Raw genomic sequence first — 27393 nt, 5'->3', positions numbered from 1 at the left:
AGATTTGTTTGCTTTAATGAGGGACATAGCTTAGTGTTTGAACATTTCTTATAAACTCTGGTTGAGTTCTGGGTTTTAAGGATCCAACCATAGAGGCAAAAAGTGTAAAAAAAAGTATAAAAAATACCGCTGTAGCGCAGATGAGCAGCAAGCGACTCAGGTGGCATTGTTTGTTTGTGTGCTGTCTCTGGCGTTCAAGCCGTTTTTGTTCAAGACGCACACATATGCTTTGCTTTTTGCTAAATATCAGCGGTGATTGCCTCGGTATGTAAAGCTTGATCAACCGATATTTGAGATGCGTTGAGAAATGAGTTAATCCAATAAAAAATGCAACAAGTGCAGCAAGCACGGAGCCCCACCAACCGTGTATGCACACTGTCACCATGATACTCTGTGTATGACTGTGTATGAATATCAATAACGGTGATAATGCAGTAACACACACAATCAGTTACACAACTGGAAAAATGTCAATTTAGTGAGTGTGTGTGTTTATGTAATTACACACTTCTGATAAAAATGAGAAATTGTTAAATGGTACCACATTTTCTTTTACAGTGTGTCAGGGTGTGCGTGTGTGTGTGTCAGTCAGTGTGTGTTTGTTTTTTAACGTGACACAGAGACACTGAAGAGTTATTATAAAGTGTAAATCCAGCACAGAGGGGTTCAGTGAATTTGTGTGTGAATGTGTGTAAGCGTGTGAGTGTGTGTGTGTCAGAGACGCTGTAGAAGGACAGAGTGCTGGCCGACACGTCCACAAACACTCCTACTCTCTTACAGGATCCTGGATCAGCAGAAACAGCAGTGGAGTTATTATTGTGATATACAGTGAATCCGTGATTAGAGCAGCTCAGACACCAGGACTTCTCATTCCCTCCAAACACACTGTCTAAATGCCATCCTTTCCTCTTGATTCCTTTATATGACACTGATATACCAGCATCTCCACTCCATTCAGCCTCCCAGTAACAGCGTCCAGTCAGCCTCTTTCTACACAGAACCTGAGGATAATGCTCAAATCTCTCTGGATGATCAGGATACGACTGACTCTCTTCCACACACGTCACCTTTCTGTTCTTCCCAGACAGAACGAGATCAGTGTTTGCTGTGTTTGGATCCAGTGTGAGATCAACAGCATCTGAACACAAGTGCACACATTACAACAGCAACATTTACAACAACACACACTAAAACTGTGTTTGAGGACTTACATCTGTGTAGTCTTGATGTCATCATGAACTCTTTAACTTCTGAACCGTGATCCACACTAGAAAACACACACACACACACACACACACACACACACACACACACACACACACACACACACACACACACACACAAAACAACATTATAGAAAAAAAGGGGAAAAAAACACTAAATTATATATGAGAGGGTCGCCTTTATCTGAACTATAAAAACTTTCAGAGAAAAATTCAGTCAATATACCAATGCAAATGAAAAGGGAAATGTATTGCATTTGGGGTAAAATTTTGTCATTCTGACATATATGTTGGGGTATGATTTTCAATTTGAACAGCTACAATTATTTTGACAGACATATTTGAACACCTAAACCTATTTTGTATTTAATTTAGTATTTTTGGTTTGTTATCATATTTCATGAAGACATTGATCTGTCTGTGATCAGAAAAGGTGGTTGAGCTTTGATGGTAAATGCACTAAAGTTGGAGGGGCTTATATTTGTTATTGTATTATCTACTGCGAAGACCCTAGAGTTGTAAGTGAAATGTCCACAGGAATCTATTATAATTCTACCATTTAGAATGTAAAAAACAAAGTTTTGACAGATATGCACCAATGTTTGTTGACTCCAGTTTCCTGGTTAATAAAGAAGTGTCTCTTGACAACCTCAAAAACTATTAAAAACTCTCAGTCTCACATGCACACCAGACAGGATGAGTCTTACTGATCCACTTACTTGAGTTTGTCCAGTGTGCAGTCTGGATGCTTCATTGCATCAGAGAGCAGCTTCACTCCTGATTCTCCTGGGTGATTGTAGCTCAGATCCAGCTCTCTCAGGTGTGAAGGGTTTGAACTCAGAGCTGAAGCCAGAGCAGCAAAACCTTCCTCTGTCACCATACAGTGAGATAATCTACAACAACAATAAGTGTTCATGTCAGTGTGCTTCATTTTTAGAGAATATACACTACATTAAATACAGGGCTCTTCCACTGGCAGATTGCTGGCTAAATTCGACCCATCAACTATCTTTACAAGGACCTTTGATTGATTGCAATTAGGGATGTCGCAATTACCTAATTTCACAATTGACAGATTAAAATTGTCATGTTACTAAACTGTAAGAGAAATGCGCATGTAAAACTCAAAATGAAAACATGGTGGAACAATGAAATCTCCTGGACCTGTATTCACAGATGTTAGTTAAGCTATTGGGAGCATTTTGGCAATCGAAAAATGATTCAGGAGTAGTTGATGACAGGTATGCAATATGCAAAACATTCAGATGAAAAGTGTCAGCAAAAGCGGTGAACACATCTAACATGTACAGCACCTGAGGGATCATCACCATCCACACCCAGATGAAGGTAATAACTTTACAAACATAATAAATAGCCTGTTACTTACTCCTATCCAATAATCGCAATAAGCTATGCACTTTGTTATTTAGATAACAACAAGATCTCAACGTTTAAATTAAAACAATAAATACCATTTTAACACATTTTGACACTTTAATGCATGTGACAGATCGCTATAGCCACATATCTGTTTAAGTGGAAACATGGAGCGCACCTGAACTGATCATCTCTGTATCTGTGCATCTCTGCACCTGACCTGATCATCTCTTTATCTGTGCATCTCTGCACCTGAACTGATCATCTCTGTATCTGAACTGATCAGCTCTGTATCTGTGCATCTCTGCACCTGAACTGATCATCTCTGTATCTGAACTGATCAGCTCTGTATCTGTGCATCTCTGCACCTGAACTGATCGCTGTATTACTAGTTTGTCATTAACGCTACCTCTGAAAATCCTCCTGTCTGCCACCGGAGGTCTTCCTCATCTGAGTATTAGCACTTGGACTACAAATCTCAGAACTCGCATACCAGGACTGATTGCACAAACATTTGTTCTTCATTTTATGGACTATTTAAGCATAAAATGGAGAACAAATCTCACTGTGAATCTCCCTAGGCAGTGGCAGCGCTAAGATGGACACCCTCTGGAAACTGGTCATATCCACAGCAAGCAACAGAGCAAACATGCTTCTACCTCATCTGTTCCCCTCACATTCCAGTCATCCTTTGTCTACCTTGTCTTCAGAGACACAATCACGTAATCAATAACTGTCATAGTAATGAAGGTGGACTGGTTCTTAGGTAGATTTGGTCATCGCCATGGAGACAGGAACCCCATTAAATGACTTTAATGTCCATCAAGTTCACTGGTTACATTGGTAAGGATGGTCACTTCCATCCTAGAGAGAGAGAGAGAGAGAGAGAGAGAGAGAGAGAGAGAGAGAGAGAGAGAGAGAGAGAGAGAGAGAGAGTGAGTGTGTGTGTGTGTGTGTGTGTGTGTGTGTGTGTGTGTGAGAGAGAGAGAGAGAGAGAGAGAGAGAGAGAGAGAGAGTGTGGGATATAGAGTGAGTGAGTGAGATAGAGTGAGTGAGTGAGTGAGTGAGTGAGAGTGAGAGTGTGTGTATGTGTATGTGTGTGTGGTCTAAAAGGAAAGGAGAAATAAATTATATAAATTAAGTGAGTCTAGAATAAACATGATAACATTACCACTTGCAAATTACCAGATACCATAGCAGATGTAAAGCTGTACTCAGGACTGTAATACAATATACAGATAATGTGTATCCTTAAACTTGTTAGCTTTATGAACCAAATACACATGCATATGCATAGGTCAATATACATTAAGTGTACATTTGACAAATTAATCACACTTATAAACTAACATTTGAATAAGGTGTAAATATGTCACAATGGCATTAACAGGCTCACATAACGCTTATGTTTACACGAACATTCGCTCGTGCGGAGCCGCAGGTCTTCCTCGCATCTGTTTACTGTATCTTACATATAAACAACTCAGCGATTGATCGTAATCAGCAGCAATAAACAAGATGAATAAACACTTGCTTTTAGTCGTTGACGCACACAACTCTGGCAGGAATTACAAAAAACAACACACAAACCACCTCTCTATGATAGAGCGAAAACTAAACTAAAAAGTTCTACGCACGGTCACCCGACCAATGCTGCAGTTTGCAAATGCTATCATTGTTTTTTGGCAAGGTATACACCCCTAGTATTAGAAAAATCATGATAGCAGTGCAGTGGTGGTAGCGAAATCACTTTTTTGAGCTCATGAAGTTACTAACCCCCTAAAATAAATTCCGTTTTTGAAATCTGGTGTATATCTGGTTTAGGCTCATGCTAGGGATATTGTCAATATTCTATAACATGGTGCTTGGTATCGTTGGAAAGGGGACCTTTTAGGCTTTCATTTAAGCTCAGTACTGAATCTGTCTGACAAACACAGAGGCCACAAGACTTCTTTAAACCTGAAATAACACATTTTTTCACACTTTCCGCCTAAACTGTATGCTTTCTTTTATCCCTGTGGCATGAAAGAACACCATGGACACAAAACTTGGGGGTTGGGGTGCTACCATAGAAACCGAAAATTGTCGGGCCAGCAGCATGTGTCCAAATTTCAATATTAACCGTTCTATTTAATCAGAAACGATCTGAAAACAGGGCTTTAAGTGTAAAATACCAAACTTGTCCTTTAATTTAGCTTAAAAACTTTTACATAGGAGTCTTAGCTTAAGAGCGATTCGGGGCCGATCTGAGAGCAACTCTGAGCAAGGAAAAGACAAAAACTTTCATCTTAGTGGGGAGGCGGGGCTGACCCCGTTGCTATGTATGACACAATCTTTTGAAGACTGTGATTGGCTGGTTGTCCAAGAATTAAAAAAAGAGTGATTTTAAGTATAGGGTCTATTCTAAGCCTTCACTTTGAAATTACATGTGACTGTACATTACACACTGCTGCATTGTTGCATTTTCCCAGTTGCCAAATATCGTAATGTAGTGATTACTTTCATTTCTGGCGCTATGGCATTTTGCGCTGTGTCGGAGATGTTAGCGTGTCTCTAATAAGATCTGTCACAAACATGATCCCTGCACGATCTAATCTATAGTGCCTTATTAACTCACTGTCATCCATTGTCTGCAACACATTTTTTTCTCCCTCTTCATCTTTCTGCCATGTTCTCCTCTGCTAAAGAAACTCTTTAGCCTCTGAAAAGTCCTCGTCCGTACTCCTTATAATTTTGACCTTAAGACCTCTTTTAAGGGTTAAGATGCTTTCTGAATTACTTTTTTCTTTACTGGGATTTTTTCTTTAATTTTAAGAGTAAACGCCCACATTTCTAAGAATTTTCTTAGAATTTTGTCACTAGGAGCTACTCTTTGCATTAAGATTCTTTGTGAATACGGGCCCAGGTATATCTGGCCTGTACTTGAACTCAATCTTTTGATCTAGATATACTTAAAAGAATAATTAAGAATTCAAAGTATACTTGTCTTGTAGTTGTGTTAACTCTTTTGATTGAGTAGTCAATTAAATATACTTTTTTTACATACAGTAGTTCTTCATATACAGTCTTATGAAACTTACATTGTTTGAAAATATTGATTAGAATATTGATATAAAAAAGATATGTTTCTAATTCTGCATATCTGAATTTTTGTGTAGGCTAGTTCACTGGTAGTGTATAGCAATTTACTCTAATTCTACTTTTTTTGTTTAAAATGTTGCCTTTCTTTATGAAACTTACTGACATTCAAGTGTTGATTAAAAAAGGATGCATGAAGCTAATAAAATGTTTTTAAAATTAAAGTACAGTTAAAGGTATTTTTCAAGTGCAAAATTAATATATAAATAGTAAACTATATGTATAATCAGGGCCGGTTCTAGACATTAGGAGGCCCTAGGCAAAATTCATGTTGGAGGCCCCCCACCTCCGATAAAAAACACTTGAAGCAAATCTAATTCCTAACCTTTTTATTTATACAACATTTAATTTAAATGTTTTTGCGGGTTGAGCTTGGTACCTCTAGGGGGGTCCGGGGGCATGCTCCCCCGTAAGAAAATTTTGTACATTTTAAAGATAAATTCATTAATCTGGTGCACTTTGAGTCCCCCGAATCTGCTGTTAAAAATAAATAATCCACCCGCCAACCTCCCGAACCTATATGATATTCTCTGATTTAGATATCTGCATCTGATCATGACATTTCAATTATTAAAATTCTCAGTGTTAAGCATGGTAATAGGCTATGGTAAACATATCACACTGAAGTAGGCTGATTTAAAATTCAAATTTATTTAAAATAAAAGTTATTTTGTCAATTACATTTCTAGCCTATACAGAGGCTTTACTCCCTTCAAACTATTTACTATTTTACATAATAGTAAAAAACACATTACTATTTTTAATGTTTTTGAAAGAAGTCTCTTGCTCATCAAGCCTGAATATATTTGATCAAAAATACATAAAAATAATAAAGTGAAATATTATTAAAATTTAAAATAATGGTTTTCTATTTTACTATACTTTAAAATATATTTCTGTGATGTCACGTGATCCTTCAGAAAACTTTATAATATTCTGATTTATAATCAAATGTTAGAAATGGCACTTAATATTTATTTTATAACCTGTGATACTTTTTTTCAGGATTTTTTGATCATTAAAAAGTTTTTAAAAAAAGTCTTCACTATAACTTTTTTATATAGGCCTAGGCTATTTAACACCCTTGCTGAATATTCCTGTTTTTTTTTTTCTGTATTTTTTATCAAATAAATGCAGGCTTGTAGAGCATAAGAAACTTTTCAATTTCCAGGGTCCAGGGTATGGGTCCATACTTTTTACCGGTACTGTATGTACATATTAATCAAACTTTATCTAAGGTAATCTCTTTTTTGTTTAATGAAGATGGTATTGTTGTTGTTGTTATTTTTATGTTTTAATCAATTTATTCACATTTCCAGAATACCACTTCAGTAGATGAACATAAGTGCTTTTATCATTTTTTTCATAGCTGTGGTATGGATTTCCCCTCCCATTTAATCAATACTGACTGCAGATATTGTCATATTATTAATATCAGTTGTATGATATTATGTATTGCATTGTTACCTTAAATATGCTATAGGCTACACAAATCAAGTGGAAGAGAAAGACACGATCGCTACTGAGCAGAATTTTTTTTTTCTAAACTAACTGATATTATTGGTAAGTAGTTTATGATGTCAGGGTAGCCTATAATCTAATCATCAGCAGAATTTAGAAGATAGACCCATAGATATGAGATCCATTATTTGAAACATTTAAAAATGTTGTAGTGTTGTAGCTTTTTAGTCTGCTCCCGACGCGATATTATTCATTGTACGCGCAAATTCAAAGCGTCGCGTCTGGGCACGTTAATGACGCTCGCGCTCTTTTAAACTCGTAGTAATAAAGCGGTGAATGATTTTTCCAGAAATGACGCTGATCTACAGGACAAGTTTATATTTAGAATATACAATCACTCCAAAATAGATGACGACAACTCACACACCTGCATTACGAGCTGTGCTTCTTGCCCATTTAGGCTTTTGCTTCGCAGCACCTGATGGATGCGTTCGTTACACAAACTTTCAGAAGCCGGCACCCGCTTTGAAACGGAAACATTAATTGGTTTAACTGCAGATGAGTGACAATTCAACAATATAATGAACAATGAGGCTATAGTATTTCTGCCCGTCTTGACTGGTGGACTATATAACCTATATAGGGGGATGTTACGGTTATGGAGGCCCCTCCTCAAAGCCCGAGGCCCTAGGCAATCGCCTGCTCTGCCTATAGCTAGCGCCGGCCCTGTGTATAATGTTATGTTCACTTAAAGAAAACTTACAAGTATACTTGCAGTAAAAACTACGAAACTAGTAGTTTACTGAGAGTACACATCAGTTTGTACTTTCATAAACTAAAAAATGTACTACTTGTATTAAAATTGTAAACTACTAGTATACTTATAAGTTCACGTGTAGTACAGATGCTTTACAAATGAGAAGCCTAGTTGTGTACTTAGTTTACTACTCTTACAAATACTAAAAATACTAAAAGTGGGCCAATTTAGTCCCAAGCAGTATTGAAATAGTACACAAGTTTACTACAAGTACACATTGATATTAGTATACTTACTACATAAAGTATACTTAAAAAATATACTTGAAAATTACTTAAGTATACTTCATAAAATGAACATGAAGACATGCACTTTTATGATGGATAGATGCACTTTTATGATGGATAGATGCACTTATGATGGACAGATGCTCTTTTATATTGGATAGATTCACTTTTATAATGGATAGATGCACTTTTATAATGGATAGATGCACTTTTATAATGGATAATGGATAGATGCACTTTTATAATGGATAGACAATAATAGATTTTTACAGCGATTGATTCCTGCCGGTTCCATAATGAGACTGGCGCGGCCAGAGACATTTTGGGTGCTGCGGCATATTAAATATATTATAAATAGTTTTTCCACGTGAGAAATACAATGTGTGGCGAGAGGGCGTGACAAAAGACAGAAATGAGTGACAGTCACGTGACACTTGAGAGCCCTGACTGCACTGTAGCAGTTACTGTTACTCGGTTTAACCTGCAAGCTAGCTAGCCTGCTAGATAGCTAGCCTGCTAAAAACACCAAGCTTACATTAGCTACTGCTACTATTCCCCACCAATTCACAAGCACAAGAGAAAAAGTATTTTGTACTTACATTTAATACCCCTGGAACTCAATGGAAGTTGATTGAAGATGGCATAGTTGGTAGTGTTGTTATAACCAGTCAACTGAACCAACAATCTTTTCACAAAACTGACAAAACCAAACTGTCAAAATCCATCAACATTCCGTGCATGAGCTACTTTCTGACATTCTAACTGAAAGTGGGTGAATATCAAAATACATGATAGAAACATTTTGTTAAACCACTTACAAGTGTTATGTTGACAACACCATTGACCACTATTGAAACAATTACTTTTTATTACAACTGTACATAAATAAATAGGCCATTTGGCCCTGGACTAATAGGGTATTCTATTTGTCCATTCTATTGGCTCTATTCTATTTTGAAGACTTGTGCTGGCTGCACAAGACTAATTTAAGGCTCTCACAAATAAATAGTATGGGTATATTATACATTTTCTGAGTCATCGGAGTGCCTTGAGTATTGAAGTTGTTGAGTTTTGTGTCCATGGTGTTCTTTCATGCCACAGGGATAAAAGAAAGCATACAGTTTAGGCAGAAATTGTGAAAAAATGTGTTATTTCAGGTTTAAAGAAGTATTGTGACCTCTGTGTTTGTCAGACAGATTCAGTACTGAGCTTAAATGAAAGCCTAAAAAGTCCCCTTTCCAACGATATCAAGCACCATATTATAGAATATTGACAATATCCCTAGCATGAGCCTAAACCAGATATACACCAGATTTCAAAAACGGAATTTATTTTAGGGGGTTAGTAACTTCATGAGCTCAAAAAAGTGATTTCGCTACCACCGCTGCACTGCTGTAGTGATTTTTCTAATACTAGGGGTGTATACCTTGCCAAAAAACAATGATAGCATTTGCCCCCCGTTGATACCGATGGACCCCCCTGGCTCATGGACTATATTTGTTGGATATATAATACTGGTGTCCAGCAGATGGCGCTGCTGACCTCCTCTTCTAAAGTCATACTTACACACAGCGAAATCTTCTAGACAATCCCCGCAGGCCTTCTACAGCCACAACCCATTCCTCAACAATCTTGGTCACACATTGCTATTGATTTGGTCACTGATCTCCTGGCTTCCCAGGGAAACACCAATATACAGTCATGAATGTTTTTCTAAGGCATGTCGATTAACACCTAAACAGTAGAACATTTCATCCACTACATGTTTCGCTATCATGTACTACCTGAAGATATTGTCTCAGACCGGGGTTCCTAGTTCACATCTCGGGTCTGGACGGCCTTCCATCAATTAAATTTAAATATAAGCCTCACCTCAGGATATCACTCACAATCGAACGTCAAAGAGAAAGCCTAAACCCAGAACTCACAAGGTTTCTTAGACCCTCCACTGGCATTACCCCTTTCCAATGTGTCCTGGGACTTCAACCACCTCTATTTCCCTGGTCATGAGAACCCTCTGAGGTACTGGCCATTAATGACTGGCTCCGATGGAGCAAGACAGTGTGGAACCAAACACACGTCCAGCTTCAACGTGCAGCAAATAGAAGAAACAAGCTTATCATCACCGTCATTCCAACCCCAATTACGCATTTTTTTTAATTATTTTTTTAACCTTGATTTTTCACTTGATTCTGTGAGTCGGAGTGAACACCTGCAGTAGTCACCAATGCAGTCACACACTTTTGTTAAGTAACAAATTACACGCTAGTTAGGGCCCAAGCCCTGAAAGGGCGAAGGCCCTATTGTTTTCCTTAGGATTCTTTATTAGGGCCCAAGCCCTGAAAGGACGAAGGCCCTATACTGCCGTGCAAAGGCAAAAGACCTTAACTTCAATTTTGGTCAAAATTAGTTATTGCCATTTTTGGAACAATGGACATCAGTTTTATCATGTGGAAAAATATCTTGAGTCAATTTTGTTCTTTTCTGCTAAAAATAAGATGTTGTTTTTGTCATAACTTCCAAAAGCAGAGGGAAAGCAAAGGCAGAAGCCCTTAACATCAGTTACGGTCTTTTAGCTTTGTTCCGCTGCACTCCGGAATGCTGGAATCAAGTTACAGTTGGAGTTTTACCAACGTTAAATTTTTGCCGCGCTGAAGTTACGGTGTAATGTTAATGCCTATATGTAATTGAAAACAACGCGAGTGGGTTGGGGACGCCTCACGATAAGTAAGGGGAGGAGAAAACATTACCACGCAAACAAACAAACCCAGCAGATATAACTTACATTGCAGCTTACCTTTTTTTAACATGGTCAAACTCAAAATCCATGGAAAACGACATCCACTGAGAAGACAATCCATTGTTTAAATCCATCATGTGCCGGCTGGCTAACCTAATCTATCAAAGTGCAAGTTGTCCGGAGGTTGACATTTTAAGTGTCGCTGTGGGTAGGCTATTAGTAGGCAGACGTCAGGTTAAACAGTTCAAATTAGGGTGACCTAAACGTTCTGTTTTCCCAGGACATGTCATGGTTTCACGTCTTGTCCTGGCCGTCGTGGCTGTTTTTTTTATTTTTTTTATAAAGTGACGAAAATGTCCTGTTTTTTGGGCCGTTATAAGCATATACTTTAAATTTACTGGCGCTTATCTTTGCACACACAACATATGAAACCGGCTAATCAGCGCGTTCCTCAATCCGCAACGGCAAGCAGAGAGCACGTCAGAAAACAGAGGCGCCTGTGTGTGTGTGTGTGTGTGTGTGTGTGTGTGTGTGTGTGTGTGTGTGTGTGTCAAATCAAATCTTTCAAATGTAAGAAATATTTGTGAAAGGTTACTTTAACTTCTTCTTTAGTGTTTAGTGTTTTTACTTAAATTAAGAGCACTGATAAAGTTTTTAAAACGATCCAGTACAGTAGCCTTCTCATTATTTTTTATTTTATAATATTCTATTGATGTAATATTAAGCCTTCTAAACAGAACTCACTAAATGTTATTTTAAGACTATCATCGTTATCATAGAAATGTTTTATAGAGTGATAAAAGTCAAAATGGTCAATAAATTAGAAGTTAAGGTACTTTGTATGAGCCATTATTGTTTTGCAGATTATGCAAAGGCAGAATGCAGTAACTTCCGAATAAGGGTCAAAGGTCAAGTTTGAGCTCAATTTTTTTTTAATGTAGATAAATATATTCATTATGACAACTACTTGGCAAATTTTCAGTGTCCTACCTATCATACAATTGGCTGGACAACAAAAAAACTTTAAAGTCATTTTTCTCAGTTTCACACTCTGGTGAGTTAAGGTCTTTTGCCTTTGTAGGGCAGTATAGTTCCCTTTCGTTCGGTCACTCCTACTGTAGGAGTTACCAACAAATTGGGATCACGCTAGGGAGACCAATTGCCTTCGAGTGAAACTAAAAAGAGCCAATGAACATTGGCATGCAAGTTTTGCATTCCGCGCCCCGCCTGCCAGAGCAGGTATAAAGGCGGAAGCGAGAGCATACACAACTCGCTTTCTGCTTCGGAGCCGACCAATTGTGTCCTCTGAGTGAATGAGCGTTTGGATAGTGTTTTCCCCGCTGTGTTGCCGCGTTGATCCCTGTGTGCTTCAGCACACTAAAGAGAGCGTTTCTGAAAGAGCAACACGAGTGAAGATCACGTCCTTTTCAGGATGACGTTTCACCCGTGTGTTTCTGGATGTGGTCAATATCTGCCACCGGTTGATGGTCATGATCGTGAATGAGTCATGTTCCCACTGAGGGGAAGACTGAGACTGAGAACCCTCAGACGAGGGGGAGTCCCTTTAGAGATTCCCCGATCTAGTTCTTCTTCTGGTTTAGTTCAGAAGAAGGCTACTTCGGCTAATCCCATTGGTGGTCTGAGGATTACAGTGAGTAATGACCTGTCGGGTGAACAGCCGGGCAATCTCGTATGGGTCCGGTTATTTTCTTCGGGGCTCCGCCGGAGGATCAGATGTCGATTGCTGCATCGGAGGGAGAGCGGTCATCTTCTGGTGATGACGACTCAGCTGCATTGCCCACCTCGGGTGTGGTAGCGTTGTCCAAGCCGGACCCGGAAATGGCTGCTATGCTTGCCCGGGCGGCTGCGAGTGTTGGGCTCGTGTGGAATCCTCCACCGTGTCCCGAACCCTCGCGGCTCGACAATTGGTATCTCGCAGCGGGCTGTGCTGGTTCTCAGCGTGCCGCCCCAGTGCCTTTCTTTCCGGAAGTGCATGATGAGGTGACGCGATCGTGGACGGCCCCTCTGGCGGCCCGACACAGGTCAACTCCCTCCTCCTCCCTCCCTCAACGCCAATATGAGGGAGTCGGACAAGAGTAAGTTCCTGAACTCCCCCATTTCCCACAGTGGCCTCTTCGGCAACACGGTGGAGAGCTACGCCCAACAGTTCTCCGCCGCCCAGAAGCAGTTGGAGGTTATAAAGCACATCATGCCCCGGAGACAGGCTGCTGCTGCTGCTGCCCAGCGCTGCTGCGCCGGCCGCTCCTTCGACTGCTCGTCGCTAAAGGCGCCCTCCTGCTGCCACCCCCGCCCCTGCTCAGCCTAAGCAGCAGCCTCCACCTAGGCAGCAGGGTGCCGGCCGCAAGAGAGCTGCCCAGCCCGCTCGGAGTTCGTCTAAACCCCCCGGCAAGAGGAGAGGGAAGCGACCCTGAGACGGGCGACCCAGAGGACGTGACTGCTGCTCTTCAGGAGTGCGTGTCTGCACCACTCCTTCCCCTGGAGGAGGGCTGGGTGGATAATCTTTTGTTTCGTTTTGTTTCTGTTCCGTCGTCCTGAACTACCAGTCTAGACCGTGTGTGACCCAGAGGAAGTCGAAACTGCTCTTTTATTGAAGTTCTGGGTAGCACTGACCGATTGGCCAGCGGTACCCAGAACTTCAATAAAAGAGCAGTTTCGACTTCTTTAATAAATCATAAGCACCGTCTCAGAACGCCCTGTTCTAGATCGCCCGCACTGTGACGTAGAATTGCGCTAAGCCCCACCGATGTGATTTGACTGACAATCTGGTTTTGGCATAGACCCCGCCCTCGGTGATCTGTACACCATCCTCCATTACACAGCCGGTGTAGAAGTTTTTTCTTCAAAATGATGTGGAAATCATCCTGCCTAATCATTCACATAAAACGATACATTGATTTAAGTTTTGCGAAACACTTTTAGTTTGGAAAGCCAATATGCGGATGGGGCGTAAACGATCATGCATATTTAGTAGTTCACACCTGATTAGACAATGCCCCTGCATACTTAATGAGCCATTCATTCAGGTGTGTCACCTATAGCTAACTTAAATATATAAGCTTCATAAAAATGATCATTCTAGAAGAAAATTTCAGATGGCATTTAGAGGCTTTTGCATCTGAACTCTTCATATATATACACACACACATATGTATATATATATATATATATATATATATATATATATATATATATATATATATACACTACCAAATTGGTTCACAGTTGGAGGCATCGCAATTTTTTTTTTTTCACAAATTGTGCTTGCAAATTGTATAATATCCAAGGTAAACATGTCTAGTAATTGTGCAGTTAATTCTCATACTGTATTTTCAGTTTTGGAATATTTATCCTCTCCCCAAATTTGTCACTAATAAAACACAATACAAATTAAAGCTGCAAGCAGCGATGAAAGGGCCCTCGCACCCGTGCCATCAACACTCGGTGGCTTTAGGAAGACAGAGCATGGTTGGGAAATGTACATTTAAGGAGGTATATATAGTAAGAGTATGTCAAAGTCAGTTACAAAATGTTTTGTATAATGGTGATAATAGCATGCTTCATGACTCAGCTAAGTGTTGCTAGCATGTTTAGTCTGTTTCTAGCATGCTTAGTACACAATAATTATGTGGTTAGTACTGCATTACGGTGTTAACCATGTCAGTTTCTGTTGCCAGTAGGTGGCGTTATGGCTATAACTGAATATGAGCATGGATGTGTGTTCAGGACAGAACTCTTATCAAACGTGTGAAGTTTGGTGCAAATTGGACATTGCCTTCTTGAGTAACAACAAAGTCATGTTTCATTGAATTAACATTCTTTAGCACTTAGCTAAGCATTGTTAGCATGTTTTAACATGTTTCTAGCATGTTTAGAACTCAATGGCATTTTTAACATGTTGCTAGAACGGCATAAAAGTGTTAAACATGTCACTTCCTGTTGCCAGTAGGTGGCGCTATTACTATAACTGAATTTGAGCATAGACATGTGTTCAGGCCATGATTCTTATCAAATGTGTGAAGTTTGGGGCAGATTGGACATTCCATGCCTGAATTACAGCAAATTCCTATTTAATTGCAATAATAGCATGCTTTAGCACTTAGCTAAGAGTTTGCTAGCATGTTTTAGCATGTTTCTAGTATGTTGTTAGCATGTTTAGCACTTGCTGGCACTTTTTTATATGTTATTAGGAGTCCATAACAGTGTTAAACATGTCACTTCCTGCTGCCAGCAGGTGGCGCTATGACTGTAAGCATGATCATGTGTTCAGGACAGAACGCTTATCAAAAGTGTGAAGTTTGGGGCAGATTGGACATTCCTTGCCTGAGTTACAGCAAATTCATATTTAATTGCAGTAATATCATTCTTTAGCACTTAGCTAAGTGTTTGCTAGTATGTTTTAGCAAGTCTCTAGTATGTTGGTAGGATGTTTAGCACCTACTTGCATTTTTTTATATGTTATTAGGAGTCAAGAACAGTGTTAAACGTCACTTCCTGTTGCCAGCAGGTGGCGCTATGACTATAACTAAATATGAGCATGGACATGTGTTCAAGAGATAACTCTTATCAAACGTGTGAAGTTTGGGGTAGATTGTACATTGCCTTCTTGAGTAACAACAAAGTCCTGTTTCATTGAATTAGCATGGTTTAGCACTTAGCTAAGTACTGCTAGCATGTTTTAACATGTTTCTAGCATGTATAGAACTCAATGGCATTTTTAACATGTTGCTAGAACGGCATCAAAGTGTTAAACATGTCACTTCCTGTTGCCAGTAGGTGGTGCTATTACTATAACTGAATTTGAGCATAGACATGTGTTCAGGCCATGATTCTTATCAAATGTGTGAAGTTTGGGGCAGATTGGACATTACATGCCTGAGTTACAGCAAATTCCTATTTAATTGCAGTAATAGCATGCTTTAGCACTTAGCTAAGTGTTTGCTAGCATGTTTCTAGTATGTTGCTAACCTGTTTAGCACTTGTTGGCTCTTTTTTATATGTTATTAGGAGACCACAAGAGTGTTAAACATGTCACTTCCTGTTACCAGTAGGTGGCGCTATTACTATAACTGAATTTTCTCATGTAGATGTGTTCAGGACAGAACGCTTATCAAAAGTGTGAAGTTTGGGGCAGATTGGACATTCCATGCCTGAGTTACAGCAAATTCCTATTTAATTGCAATAATAGCATGCTTTAGCACTTAGCTAAGAGTTTGCTAGCATGTTTTAGCATGCTTCTATTATGTTGTTAGCATGTTTAGCACTTGCTGGCACTTTTTTATATGTTATTAGGAGTCCATATCAGTGTTAAACATGTCACTTCCTGTTGCCAGCAGGTGGCGCTATGACTGTAACTGAATATGAGCATGGTCATGTGTTCAGGACAGAACGCTTATCAAAAGTGTGAAGTTTGGGGCAGATTGGACATTCCATGCCTGAGTTACAGCAACTTCCTGTTTCATGGCGAAACATCGAAATTTGTCAGGCCGCCGAGGACCCGCCCTTTGACGAAAACTCAAGATCTTCGCAATTTAACGTCGCAAAGGCCTTAAGATTACACTCACCAAATTTGAAGATGATCAGATTAGAACTGTAGGAGGAGTTCGTTAAAGTACGAGGCCTGAAAATGGCAAAAACTGCACAAAAATCTGAGAGGAAGTTCAAAATGGCTGACTTCCTGTTGTGTTTAGGGCTATGCTCCAAGAGACTTTTTTGTAGGTATTAGGTCATTACATGTATGTACCGAATTTCGTGCACGTACGTGGAACGTTGCGGGAGGCGCACTCCGTTGAACTTTTATAGGTGGCGCTATCGAGCCATTTTGCCCCGTCCAATTCTGAAACCTATATCAGATGTAAATTTTCGCCAGTTCTGACGCGTGTGCAAAGTTTCGTGAGTTTTCGAGCATGTTTAGGCCCTCAAAAATGCAATTAAATGCGGAGAAGAAGAAGAAGAAGAAGAAGAATAATAATAATTAAAGCTGCAAGCAGCGATGAAAGGGCCCTCGCACCCGTGCCATCAACACTCGGTGGCTTTAGGAAGACAGAGCATGGTTGGGAAATGTACATTTAAGGTGGTATATATAGTAAGAGTATGTCAAAGTCAGTTACAAAATGTTTTGTATAATGGTGATAATAGCATGCTTCATGACTCAGCTAAGTGTTGCTAGCATGTTTAGTCTGTTTCTAGCATGCTTAGTACACAATAATTATGTGGTTAGTACTGCATTACTGTGTTAACCATGTCAGTTTCTGTTGCCAGTAGGTGGCGTTATGACTATAACTGAATATGAGCATGGATGTGTGTTCAGGACAGAACTCTTATCAAACTTGTGAAGTTTGGTGCAAATTGGACATTGCCTTCTTGAGTAACAACAAAGTCATGTTTCATTGAATTAGCATTCTTTAGCACTTAGCTAAGCATTACTAGCATGTTTTAATATGTTTCTAGCATGTTTAGAACTCAATGGCATTTTTAACATGTTGCTAGAACGGCATCAACGTGTTAAACATGTCACTTCCTGTTGCCAGTAGGTGGCGCTATTACTATAACTGAACATTCTCATGTAGATGTGTTCAGGCCATGACTCTTATCAAAAGTGTGAAGTTTGGGGCAGATTGGACATTCCATGCCTGAGTTACAGCAAATTCCTATTTAATTGCAATAATAGCATGCTTTAGCACTTAGCTAAGAGTTTGCTAGCATGTTTTAGCATGTTTCTAGTATGTTGTTAGCATGTTTAACACTTGCTGGCACTTTTTTATATGTTATTAGGAGTCCATAACAGTGTTAAACATGTCACTTCCTGTTGCCAGCAGGTGGCGCTATTACTGTAACTGAATATAAGCATGGTCATGTGTTCAGGACAGAACGCTTATCAAAAGTGTGAAGTTTGGGGCAGATTGGACATTCCATGCCTGAGTTACAGCAAATTCATATTTAATTGCAGTAATATCATTCTTTAGCACTTAGCTAAGTGTTTGCTAGTATGTTTTATTATGTCTCTAGTATGTTGGTAGGATGTTTAGCATCTACTGGCATTTTTTTATATGTTATTAGGAGTCAAGAACAGTGTTAAACGTCACTTCCTGTTGCCAGCAGGTGGCGCTATGACTATAACTAAATATGAGCATGGACATGTGTTCAAGAGATAACTCTTATCAAACATGTGAAGTTTGGGGTAGATTGTACATTGCCTTCTTGAGTAACAACAAAGTCCTGTTTCATTGAATTAGCATGCTTTAGCACTTAGCTAAGTATTGCTAGCATGTTTTAATATGTTTCTAGCATGTTTAGAACTCAATGGCATTTTTAACATGTTGCTAGAACGGCATCAACGTGTTAAACATGTCACTTCCTGTTGCCAGTAGGTGGCGCTATTACTATAACTGAATTTGAGCATAGACATGTGTTCAGGCCATGATTCTTATCAAACGTGTGAAGTTTAGGGCAGATTGGACATTCCATGCCTGAGTTACAGCAAATTCCTATTTAATTGCAGTAATAGCATGCTTTAGCACTTAACTAAGTGTTTGCTAGCATGTTTCTAGTATGTTGCTAACCTGTTTAGCACTTGCTGGCTCTTTTTTATATGTTATTAGGAGACCACAACAGTGTTAAACATGTCACTTCCTGTTGACAGCAGGTGGCGCTATTACTATAACTGAATATTCTCATGTAGATGTGTTCAGGCCATGACTCTTATCAAACGTGTGAAATTTGGGGCAGATTGGACATTCCATGCCTGTGTTACAGCAAATTCCTATTTAATTGCAGCATTTGCATGCTTTAGCACTTAGCTAAGTGTTTGCTAGCATGTTTTAGCATGTTTCTAGTATGTTGTTAGCATGTTTAGCACTTGCTGGCACTTTTTTATATGTTTTTATATGTCCACAACAGTGTTTAACATGTCACTTCCTGTTGCCAGCAGGTGGCACTATGACTGTAACTGAATATGAGCATGGTCATGTGTTCAGGATAGAACGTTTATTAAAAGTGTGAAGTTTGGCGCAGATTGGACATTGCCTTCTTGAGTAACAACAACATCCTGTTTCATTGAATTAGCATGCTTTAGCACTTAGCTAAGTATTGCTAGCATGTTTTAACATGTTTCTAGCATGTTTAGAAGTCAATGGCATTTTTAACATGTTGCTAGAATGGCATCAACGTGTTAAACATGACACTTCCTGTTACCAGTAGGTGGCGCTATTACTATAACTGAATATTCTCATGTAGATGTGTTCAGTACAGAACGCTTATCAAAAGTGTGAAGTTTGGGGCAGATTGGACATTCCATGCCTGAGTTACAGCAAATTCCTATTTAATTGCAATAATAGCATGCTTTAGCACTTAGCTAAGAGTTTGCTAGCATGTTTTAGCATGCTTCTAGTATGTTGTTAGCATGTTTAGCACTTGCTGGCACTTTTTTATATGTTATTAGGAGTCCATAACAGTGTTAAACATGTCACTTCCTGTTGCCAGCAGGTGGCGCTATGACTATAACTGAATATGAGCATGGTCATGTGTTCAGGACAGAACTCTTATCAAACGTGTGAAGTTTGGGGCAGATTGGACATTCCATGCCTGAGTTACAACAACTTCCTGTTTCATGGCGAAACATCGAAATTTATCAGGCCGCCGAGGACCCGCCCTTTGACGAAAACTCAAGATCTTCGCAATTTAACGTCGCAAAGGCCTTAAGATTACACTCACCAAATTTGAAGATGATCAGATTAAAACTGTAGGAGGAGTTCGTTAAAGTACGAGGCCTGAAAATGGCAAAAACTGCACAAAAATCTGAGAGGAAGTTCAAAATGGCTGACTTCCTGTTGTGTTTAGGGCTATGCTCCAAGAGACTTTTTTGTAGGTATTAGGTCATTACATGTATGTACCGAATTTCGTGCACGTACGTGGAACGTTGCGGGAGGCGCACTCCGTTGAAATTTTATAGGTGGCGCTATCGAGCCATTTTGCCCCGTCCAATTCTGAAACCTATATCAGATGTAAATTTTCGCCAGTTCTGATGCGTGTGCAAAGTTTTGTGAGTTTTCGAGCATGTTTAGGCCCTCAAAAATGCAATTAAATGCGGAGAATAATAATAATAATAATAATTAAAGCTGCAAGCAGCGATGAAAGGGCCCTCGCACCCGTGCCATCAACACTCGGTGGCTTTAGGAAGGCAGAGCATGGTTGGGAAATGTACATTTAAGGAGGTATATATAGTAAGAGTATGTCAAAGTCAGTTACAAAATGTTTTGTATAATGGTGATAATAGCATGCTTCATGACTCAGCTAAGTGTTGCTAGCATGTTCAGTCTGTTTCTAGCATGCTTAGTACACAATAATTATGTGGTTAGTACTGCATTACTGTGTTAACCATGTCAGTTTCTGTTGCCAGTAGGTGGCGTTATGACTATAACTGAATATGAGCATGGATGTGTGTTCAGGACAGAACTCTTATCAAACATGTGAAGTTTGGTGCAAATTGGACATTGCCTTCTTGAGTAACAACAAAGTCATGTTTCATTGAATTAGCATTCTTTAGAACTTAGCTAAGCATTGTTAGCATGTTTTAACATGTTGCTAGAACGGCATCAACGTGTTAAACATGTCACTTCCTGTTGCCAGTTGGTGGCGCTATTACTATAACTGAACATTCTCATGTAGATGTGTTCAGGCCATGACTCTTATCAAAAGTGTGAAGTTTGGGGCAGATTGGACATTCCATGCCTGAGTTACAGCAAATTCCTATTTAATTGCAATAATAGCATGCTTTAGCACTTGGCTAAGAGTTTGCTAGCATGTTTTAGCATGTTTCTAGTATGTTGTTAGCATGTTTAACACTTGCTGGCACTTTTTTATATGTTATTAGGAGTCCACAACAGTGTTAAACATGTCACTTCCTGTTGCCAGCAGGTGGCGCTATGACTGTAACTGAATATAAGCATGGTCATGTGTTCAGGACAGAACGCTTATCAAAAGTGTGAAGTTTGGGGCAGATTGGACATTCCATGCCTGAGTTACAGCAAATTCATATTTAATTGCAGTAATATCATTCTTTAGCACTTAGCTAAGTGTTTGCTATTATGTTTTAGCATGTCTCTAGTATGTTGGTAGGATGTTTAGCACCTACTGGCATTTTTTTATATGTTATTAGGAGTCAAGAACAGTGTTAAACGTCACTTCCTGTTGCCAGCAGGTGGCGCTATGACTATAACTAAATATGAGCATGGACATGTGTTCAAGAGATAACTCTTATCAAACGTGTGACGTTTGGGGTAGATTGTACATTGCCTTCTTGAGTAACAACAAAGTCCTGTTTCATTGAATTAGCATGCTTTAGCACTTAGCTAAGTATTGCTAGCATGTTTTAATATGTTTCTAGCATGTTTAGAACTCAATGGCATTTTTAACATGTTGCTAGAACGGCATCAACGTGTTAAACATGTCACTTCCTGTTGCCAGTAGGTGGCGCTATTACTATAACTGAATTTGAGCATAGGCATGCGTTCAGGCCATGATTCTTATCAAACATGTGAAGTTTGGGGCAGATTGGACGTTCCATGCCTGAGTTACAGCAAATTCCTATTTAATTGCAGTAATAGCATGCTTTATCACTTAGCTAAGTGTTTGCTAGCATGTTTCTAGTATGTTGCTAACCTGTTTAGCACTTGCTGGCTCTTTTATATATGTTATTAGGAGACCACAACAGTGTTAAACATGTCACTTCCTGTTGACAGCAGGTGGCGCTATTACTATAACTGAATATTCTCATGTAGATGTGTTCAGGCCATGACTCTTATCAAACGTGTGAAGTTTGGGGCAGATTGGACATTCCATGCCTGTGTTACAGCAAATTCCTATTTAATTGCAGCAATAGCATGCTTTAGCACTTAGCTAAGTGTTTGCTAGCATGTTTTAGCATGTTTCTAGTATGTTGTTAGCATGTTTAGCACTTGCTGGCACTTTTTTTATATGTTTTTATATGTCCACAACAGTGTTTAACATGTCACTTCCTGTTGCCAGCAGGTGGCACTATGACTGTAACTGAATATGAGCATGGTCATGTGTTCAGGACAGAACGTTTATTAAAAGTGTGAAGTTTGGCGCATATTGGACATTGCCTTCTTGAGTAACAACAACATCCTGTTTCATTGAATTAGCATGCTTTAGCACTTAGCTAAGTATTGCTAGCATGTTTTAACATGTTTCTAGCATGTTTAGACCTCAATGGCATTTTTAACATGTTGCTAGAATGGCATCAACGTGTTAAACATGACACTTCCTGTTGCCAGTAGGTGGCGCTATTACTATAACTGAATATTATCATGTAGATGTGTTCAGGACAGAACGCTTATCAAAAGTGTGAAGTTTGGGGCAGATTGGACATTCCATGCCTGAGTTACAGCAAATTCCTATTTAATTGCAATAATAGCATGCTTTAGCACTTAGCTAAGAGTTTGCTAGCATGTTTTAGCATGCTTCTAGTATGTTGTTAGCATGTTTCGCACTTGCTGGCACTTTTTTATATGTTATTAGGAGTCCATAACAGTGTTAAACATGTCACTTCCTGTTGCCAGCAGGTGGCGCTATGACTATAACTGAATATGAGCATGGCCATGTGTTCAGGACAGAACTCTTATCAAACGTGTGAAGTTTGGGGGAGATTGGACATTCCATGCCTGAGTTACAGCAACTTCCTGTTTCATGGCGAAACATCGAAATTTGTAAGGCCGCCGAGGACCCGCCCTTCGACGAAAACTCAAGATCTTCGCAATTTAACGTCGCAAAGGCCTTAAGATTACACTCACCAAATTTGAAGATGATCAGATTAAAACTGTAGGAGGAGTTCGTTAAAGTACGAGGCCTGAAAATGGCAAAAACTGCACAAAAATCTGAGAGGAAGTTCAAAATGGCTGACTTCCTGTTGTGTTTAGGGCTATGCTCCAAGAGACTTTTTTGTAGGTATTAGGTCATTACACGTATGTACCGAATTTCGTGCACGTACGTGGAACGTTGCAGGAGGCGCACTCCGTTGAACTTTTATAGGTGGCGCTATCGAGCCATTTTGCCCCGTCCAATTCTGAAACCTATATCAGATGTAAATTTTCGCCAGTTCTGACGCGTGTGCAAAGTTTCGTGAGTTTTCGCGCATGTTTAGGCCCTCAAAAATGCAATTCAATGCGGAGAAGAATAATAATAATAATTAAAGCTGCAAGCAGCGATGAAAAGGGCCCTCGCACCCCAGCCACCGCCACCCGGCGCCTTTAGGAAATGCCTTAAGATTACACTCACCAAATTTGAAGAGGATCAGATCAAAACTGTAGGAGGAGTACGTTAAAGTACAACATCAGGAAATTACGAAAAATGTCCAAAATCTAGGAGGAAGTTCAAAATAGATCACTTCCTGTTGTGTTTAGGGCTATGCTCCAAGAGACTTTTCTGTAGGTATTGGGTCAATACATGCATGTACCAAATTTCATACCTGTACGTGAAACCAGGAGCCGGGGCAAAATGTGGGGGCAATAATTTACCGAATTTGCCCCCCCCAATTCTGAAAACCATATCACATGTAAATTTTCACCACTTCTGAGGCGTGTGCAAAGTTTCATGATTTTTCGAGCAAGTTTTGTATTTGCCACACTTCCTGCTACCAGCAGGTGGCGCTATTGCTATAACCAAATATGAGCATGGTCATGTGTTCAGGACAGGACTCTTATCAAACATGTGAAGTTTGGGACAGATTGGAAATTGTATGGCTGAGTTACTGCAGGCTGTCTGTGGTTGCCTAGCAACATCGGAACTGCATTCAACATTAATATTGAACTTATCTGATCATATCACCAGAAGGCCGAAATTGGGTGAACGTTTGTCAGGCCGCCGAGGGCACACCCTTCGACGAAAACTCTAGATCTTCGCAATTTAACGTCACAAAGGCCTTAAGATTACACTCACCGAATTTGAAGAGGATCAGATCAAATCTGTAGGAGGAGTTCGTTAAAGTACAACATCAGGAAATTACGAAAAATGCCCAAAATCTAGGAGGAAGTTCAAAATAGCTCACTTCCTGTTGTGTTTAGGGCTATGCTCCAAGAGACTTTTCTGTAGGTATTGGGTCATTACATGTATGTACCAAATTTCATACCTGTACGTGAAACCAGGAGCCGGGGCAAAATGTGGGGGCAATAATTTACCGAATTTGCCCCCCCCAATTCTGAAAACCATATCACACGTAAATTTTCACCACTTCTGAAGCGTGTGCAAAGTTTCATGAGTTTTCGAGCATGTTTAGGCCCTCTAAAAAGCGATTCACTTTGGAGAAGAAGAAGAAGAATAATAATAAACGGAGCAAAAACAATAGGGTCCTCTCACCATCGGTGCTCGGGCCCTAATAATAAACAGAGCAATTCCAAGAGGGTCCTCACACCATCGGTGCTCGGGCCCTAAATATAGCTGCGAGCAGCGATTACGGGCCCAAGCCGGTGGCACCGCAACCCTGTTGCCTTTAGTTACCTAAAGACACCGGGGTGGCGGTGCCACCGGCTTTGGCCCTTCATCGCTGCTCGCAGCTATATTTATATATATATATATATATATATATATATATATATAAAAGACAGAAACCTTATTACCTTATTCTGATTTTATGATACACTCAAAATATTCCACAACAAATCTTTTAAATTTAATGTAAAAATAAAAACGAAAGTAAGCACTGTTGGGCTCACGTAACCCTCTCATTAGAATCAAAATGTTTCAGCATTTGCGATGTATTTGGATGCTAAACTATTCTTTATTATAGGCTTTGTTCTTCACTCGTGTTCCAAAATCATCCTCTTCACACGCGCAAAAATGTGCTTGAAACATCACAGTGGTGCGGTGCTTACTGTGAATGTACGAATTGTACTACTGACTATTTAGAGCAGTGTAATTTTTATATGTTAGGTTAACTATTTTATTATTATATTTTATTAAGGCTATAATGAACAGGCTGCGATGTCAAGATTGCAATGCTGGAATGTGTGTTTGTGTGTGTGTGTGTGTGTGTGTGTGTGTGTGTGTGTGTGTGTGTGTGTGTGTGTGTGTGTGTGTATATGTGTGTTCATGTTTTTCTATCCCGGTGGGGACTTCAACCTGAATGCACACAGACTCATGGGGACTCATGTCACAGTGGGGACCTAAATAGAGGTCCCCATGGGTAAACAAGCTTATAAATCATACAGAATGAGTTTTTTGGGAAATGTAAAAATGCAGAAAGTTTTCTGGGATAGGTAGGTTTAGGGGTAGGGTTAGTGTGAGGAGATAGAATATACAGTTTGTACAGTATAAAACCATTAAGTCTATGGAGAGTCCCCACAAAGATAGTAAACCGTGTGTGTGTGTGTGTGTGGCGTGGGCGCGATTGAACAGTGGACACATAAAAACATACTCCGTCATTATACAGGACGACATTCAAACTGCAAAGTGTTAACTTATATTTGTGTACAGTCGCAATAAAACACAACATTGTGCTTTTGTAAAATAATTTCAAGCAATCCACCCCCCGAAAGGCGCTCATTTTAAAATTAAACTAAAATGCTCATGGCTGCACGGGCATTCATAACGGTGCGCATCCACGGCGAGGAACGAGCAGAACAGAGTGAACGTTTTTCAGTTAATTCCTACTTCCATAGGAATTCATTTGAAAAGCTCGCTCAACCACTATCAATGTCAGTGCGGACGAGCATATTTTACTTTCGTTTTTAAGTTGGCGATTCAAAAGCCCCCAGCGGTGTCACACATAGATTAACCAGTGGTAAAATATTCTCACCGTCACATACCTAGTATATTTTTATGTAGATACAATAGGCCTACCTGATTTTGAACACAAGAGGACAGTATAGCCCTATGTATGACTTGAATTTTATGGGACTAAATAGTACAATTACTATTTTTAAACTTATAAATAATTATTAAATTGAAAAAAAAAAAAGAATAAAATGGGTTTAGTTGTGATATTTGTATACTTTTATATAGAATGTTCTTTAATTACATGTTTAGAAGATGAGGCTTTTAGTTTCCTTTTTGTACATTACTTTAGTCCCTCACTATAGCAAAACCGTTTGAGATGTTTAATATCCGTTCACAATTTAGCATCTTTAATGTATTTTCATCATTTTGAAAAAGTTTGGTGTGATTAAAATAAACCAGTTAGGAAGAGTAGCTAAAAACTCAGAGTCTGAAATATCCAAAAAATCCACATTCAAACCAAAACATCTGACTTCCTTTTGCTCTGAGCTAATAACTGTAAATTAGAAAGTTGTCTGACTCGATGAGCCCAATATATATACTGATTTTTGGAACTGTTGGTAAAACTAACCCCCCCACTTTTGTCAAAAGCATGTTGAAAGTGACACACTTCCTGCTGCCAGTTGGTGGCGCTATAACTTTGGCTCACAATAGTTACATCCATCTGATCGGCCTCTTACCACGAACACACTGGTGAAGTTTCATGAAGATCAGTTAATGTATGCAGAAGTTATACCACTTCGTGTTTCTCTTTTCTCGCCATCATTTCGTTTCCTCGCCACGGCCAAACCGTTCGAGATATCAAAAATCCGTCCGCAATTTAGAATCCTCAATGTCTTGACTTAATGCACACCGAGTTTGGTGGGGATTGGATGAATTCTCTAGGAGGAGTACTTCGCATTCCACAGCAAGCGTTTTCCAAACAACCCATAATAGCCGACTTCCTGTTGGGCTGGCGTAAAACTTGACTGGGGGAAAGTTGTTCGGCCCGATGAGATCTATATGTGTACCGAGTTTCATATTAATTCATGCAAGCGTGTTTGATCTATGGACCAAGTTTTGGGACCCCTTTCAAGGGGGCGCTGTTGAGCCCCCCTGCCACGCCCGGGTACCAGCTTCAGCCCGTCCCTGATGGCAGGGGGTTCTGACTTGTGTGCAAAGTTTCAAGAGTTTTTGAGCATGTTAAGGACCTCAAAAGCCCCTGAAACCTTGATTAACAATATAAAAGCAATAGTCAAATCCCCCCTCCCCTCACACACACAGAGACACAGAGAGAGGGAGAGAAAATTCTTCAGAAAATCCACATTCAAACCAAAATATCTCTCTTCCTGTTGGTCGGAGATAGATCATGTAAATTAGAAAGTTGTCCGTCTTGATGAGAACAATACACATACCAAGTTTTGTTGCTGTTGATAAAACTAACCCCCCCACTTATGACTAAAGGTGGCGCTACTGAGCCCCTCACCACGCCCGTTTCTGAAACTTTGCACATGTCTACGGGCTAATAAATGTGATGTGTCTGTCGAGTTTCATGCAATTTCAAGTATGTTAAGAGTCTCAAAAGCATAAAAAAAGAATATTAAAGTTTGATGCGTTGCCACGGCA

The 27393-nt window shown here is 39.6% G+C and overlaps 1 protein-coding gene across 1 annotated transcript in view; it reads right to left on the bottom strand.

Moving 5' to 3' along the window:
• Window positions 1-453: 453 nt before the first annotated feature.
• Window positions 454-27393, bottom strand: part of LOC308688123 (protein NLRC3-like) — a 92585-nt gene continuing 65645 nt past the window's right edge. Inside the window, exons 5-7 of the mRNA XM_081361030.1 lie at window positions 1943-3464; window positions 1212-1267; window positions 454-1138 (exon numbers count right to left, since the gene is read on the bottom strand). Of these exons, the coding sequence (XP_081217156.1) occupies window positions 3413-3464 (52 nt within the window). The 3' untranslated portion in view covers window positions 454-1138; window positions 1212-1267; window positions 1943-3412. The remainder of the gene's footprint in view (window positions 1139-1211; window positions 1268-1942; window positions 3465-27393) is intronic.

Source organism: Scardinius erythrophthalmus (assembly GCF_964197995.2).
Source record: "Scardinius erythrophthalmus genome assembly, chromosome: 1".
Lineage (NCBI taxonomy): Eukaryota > Metazoa > Chordata > Actinopteri > Cypriniformes > Leuciscidae > Scardinius > Scardinius erythrophthalmus.
Note: the sequence above shows the minus strand (reverse complement) of the source record. Positions and strands in the feature narration are given on the sequence as shown.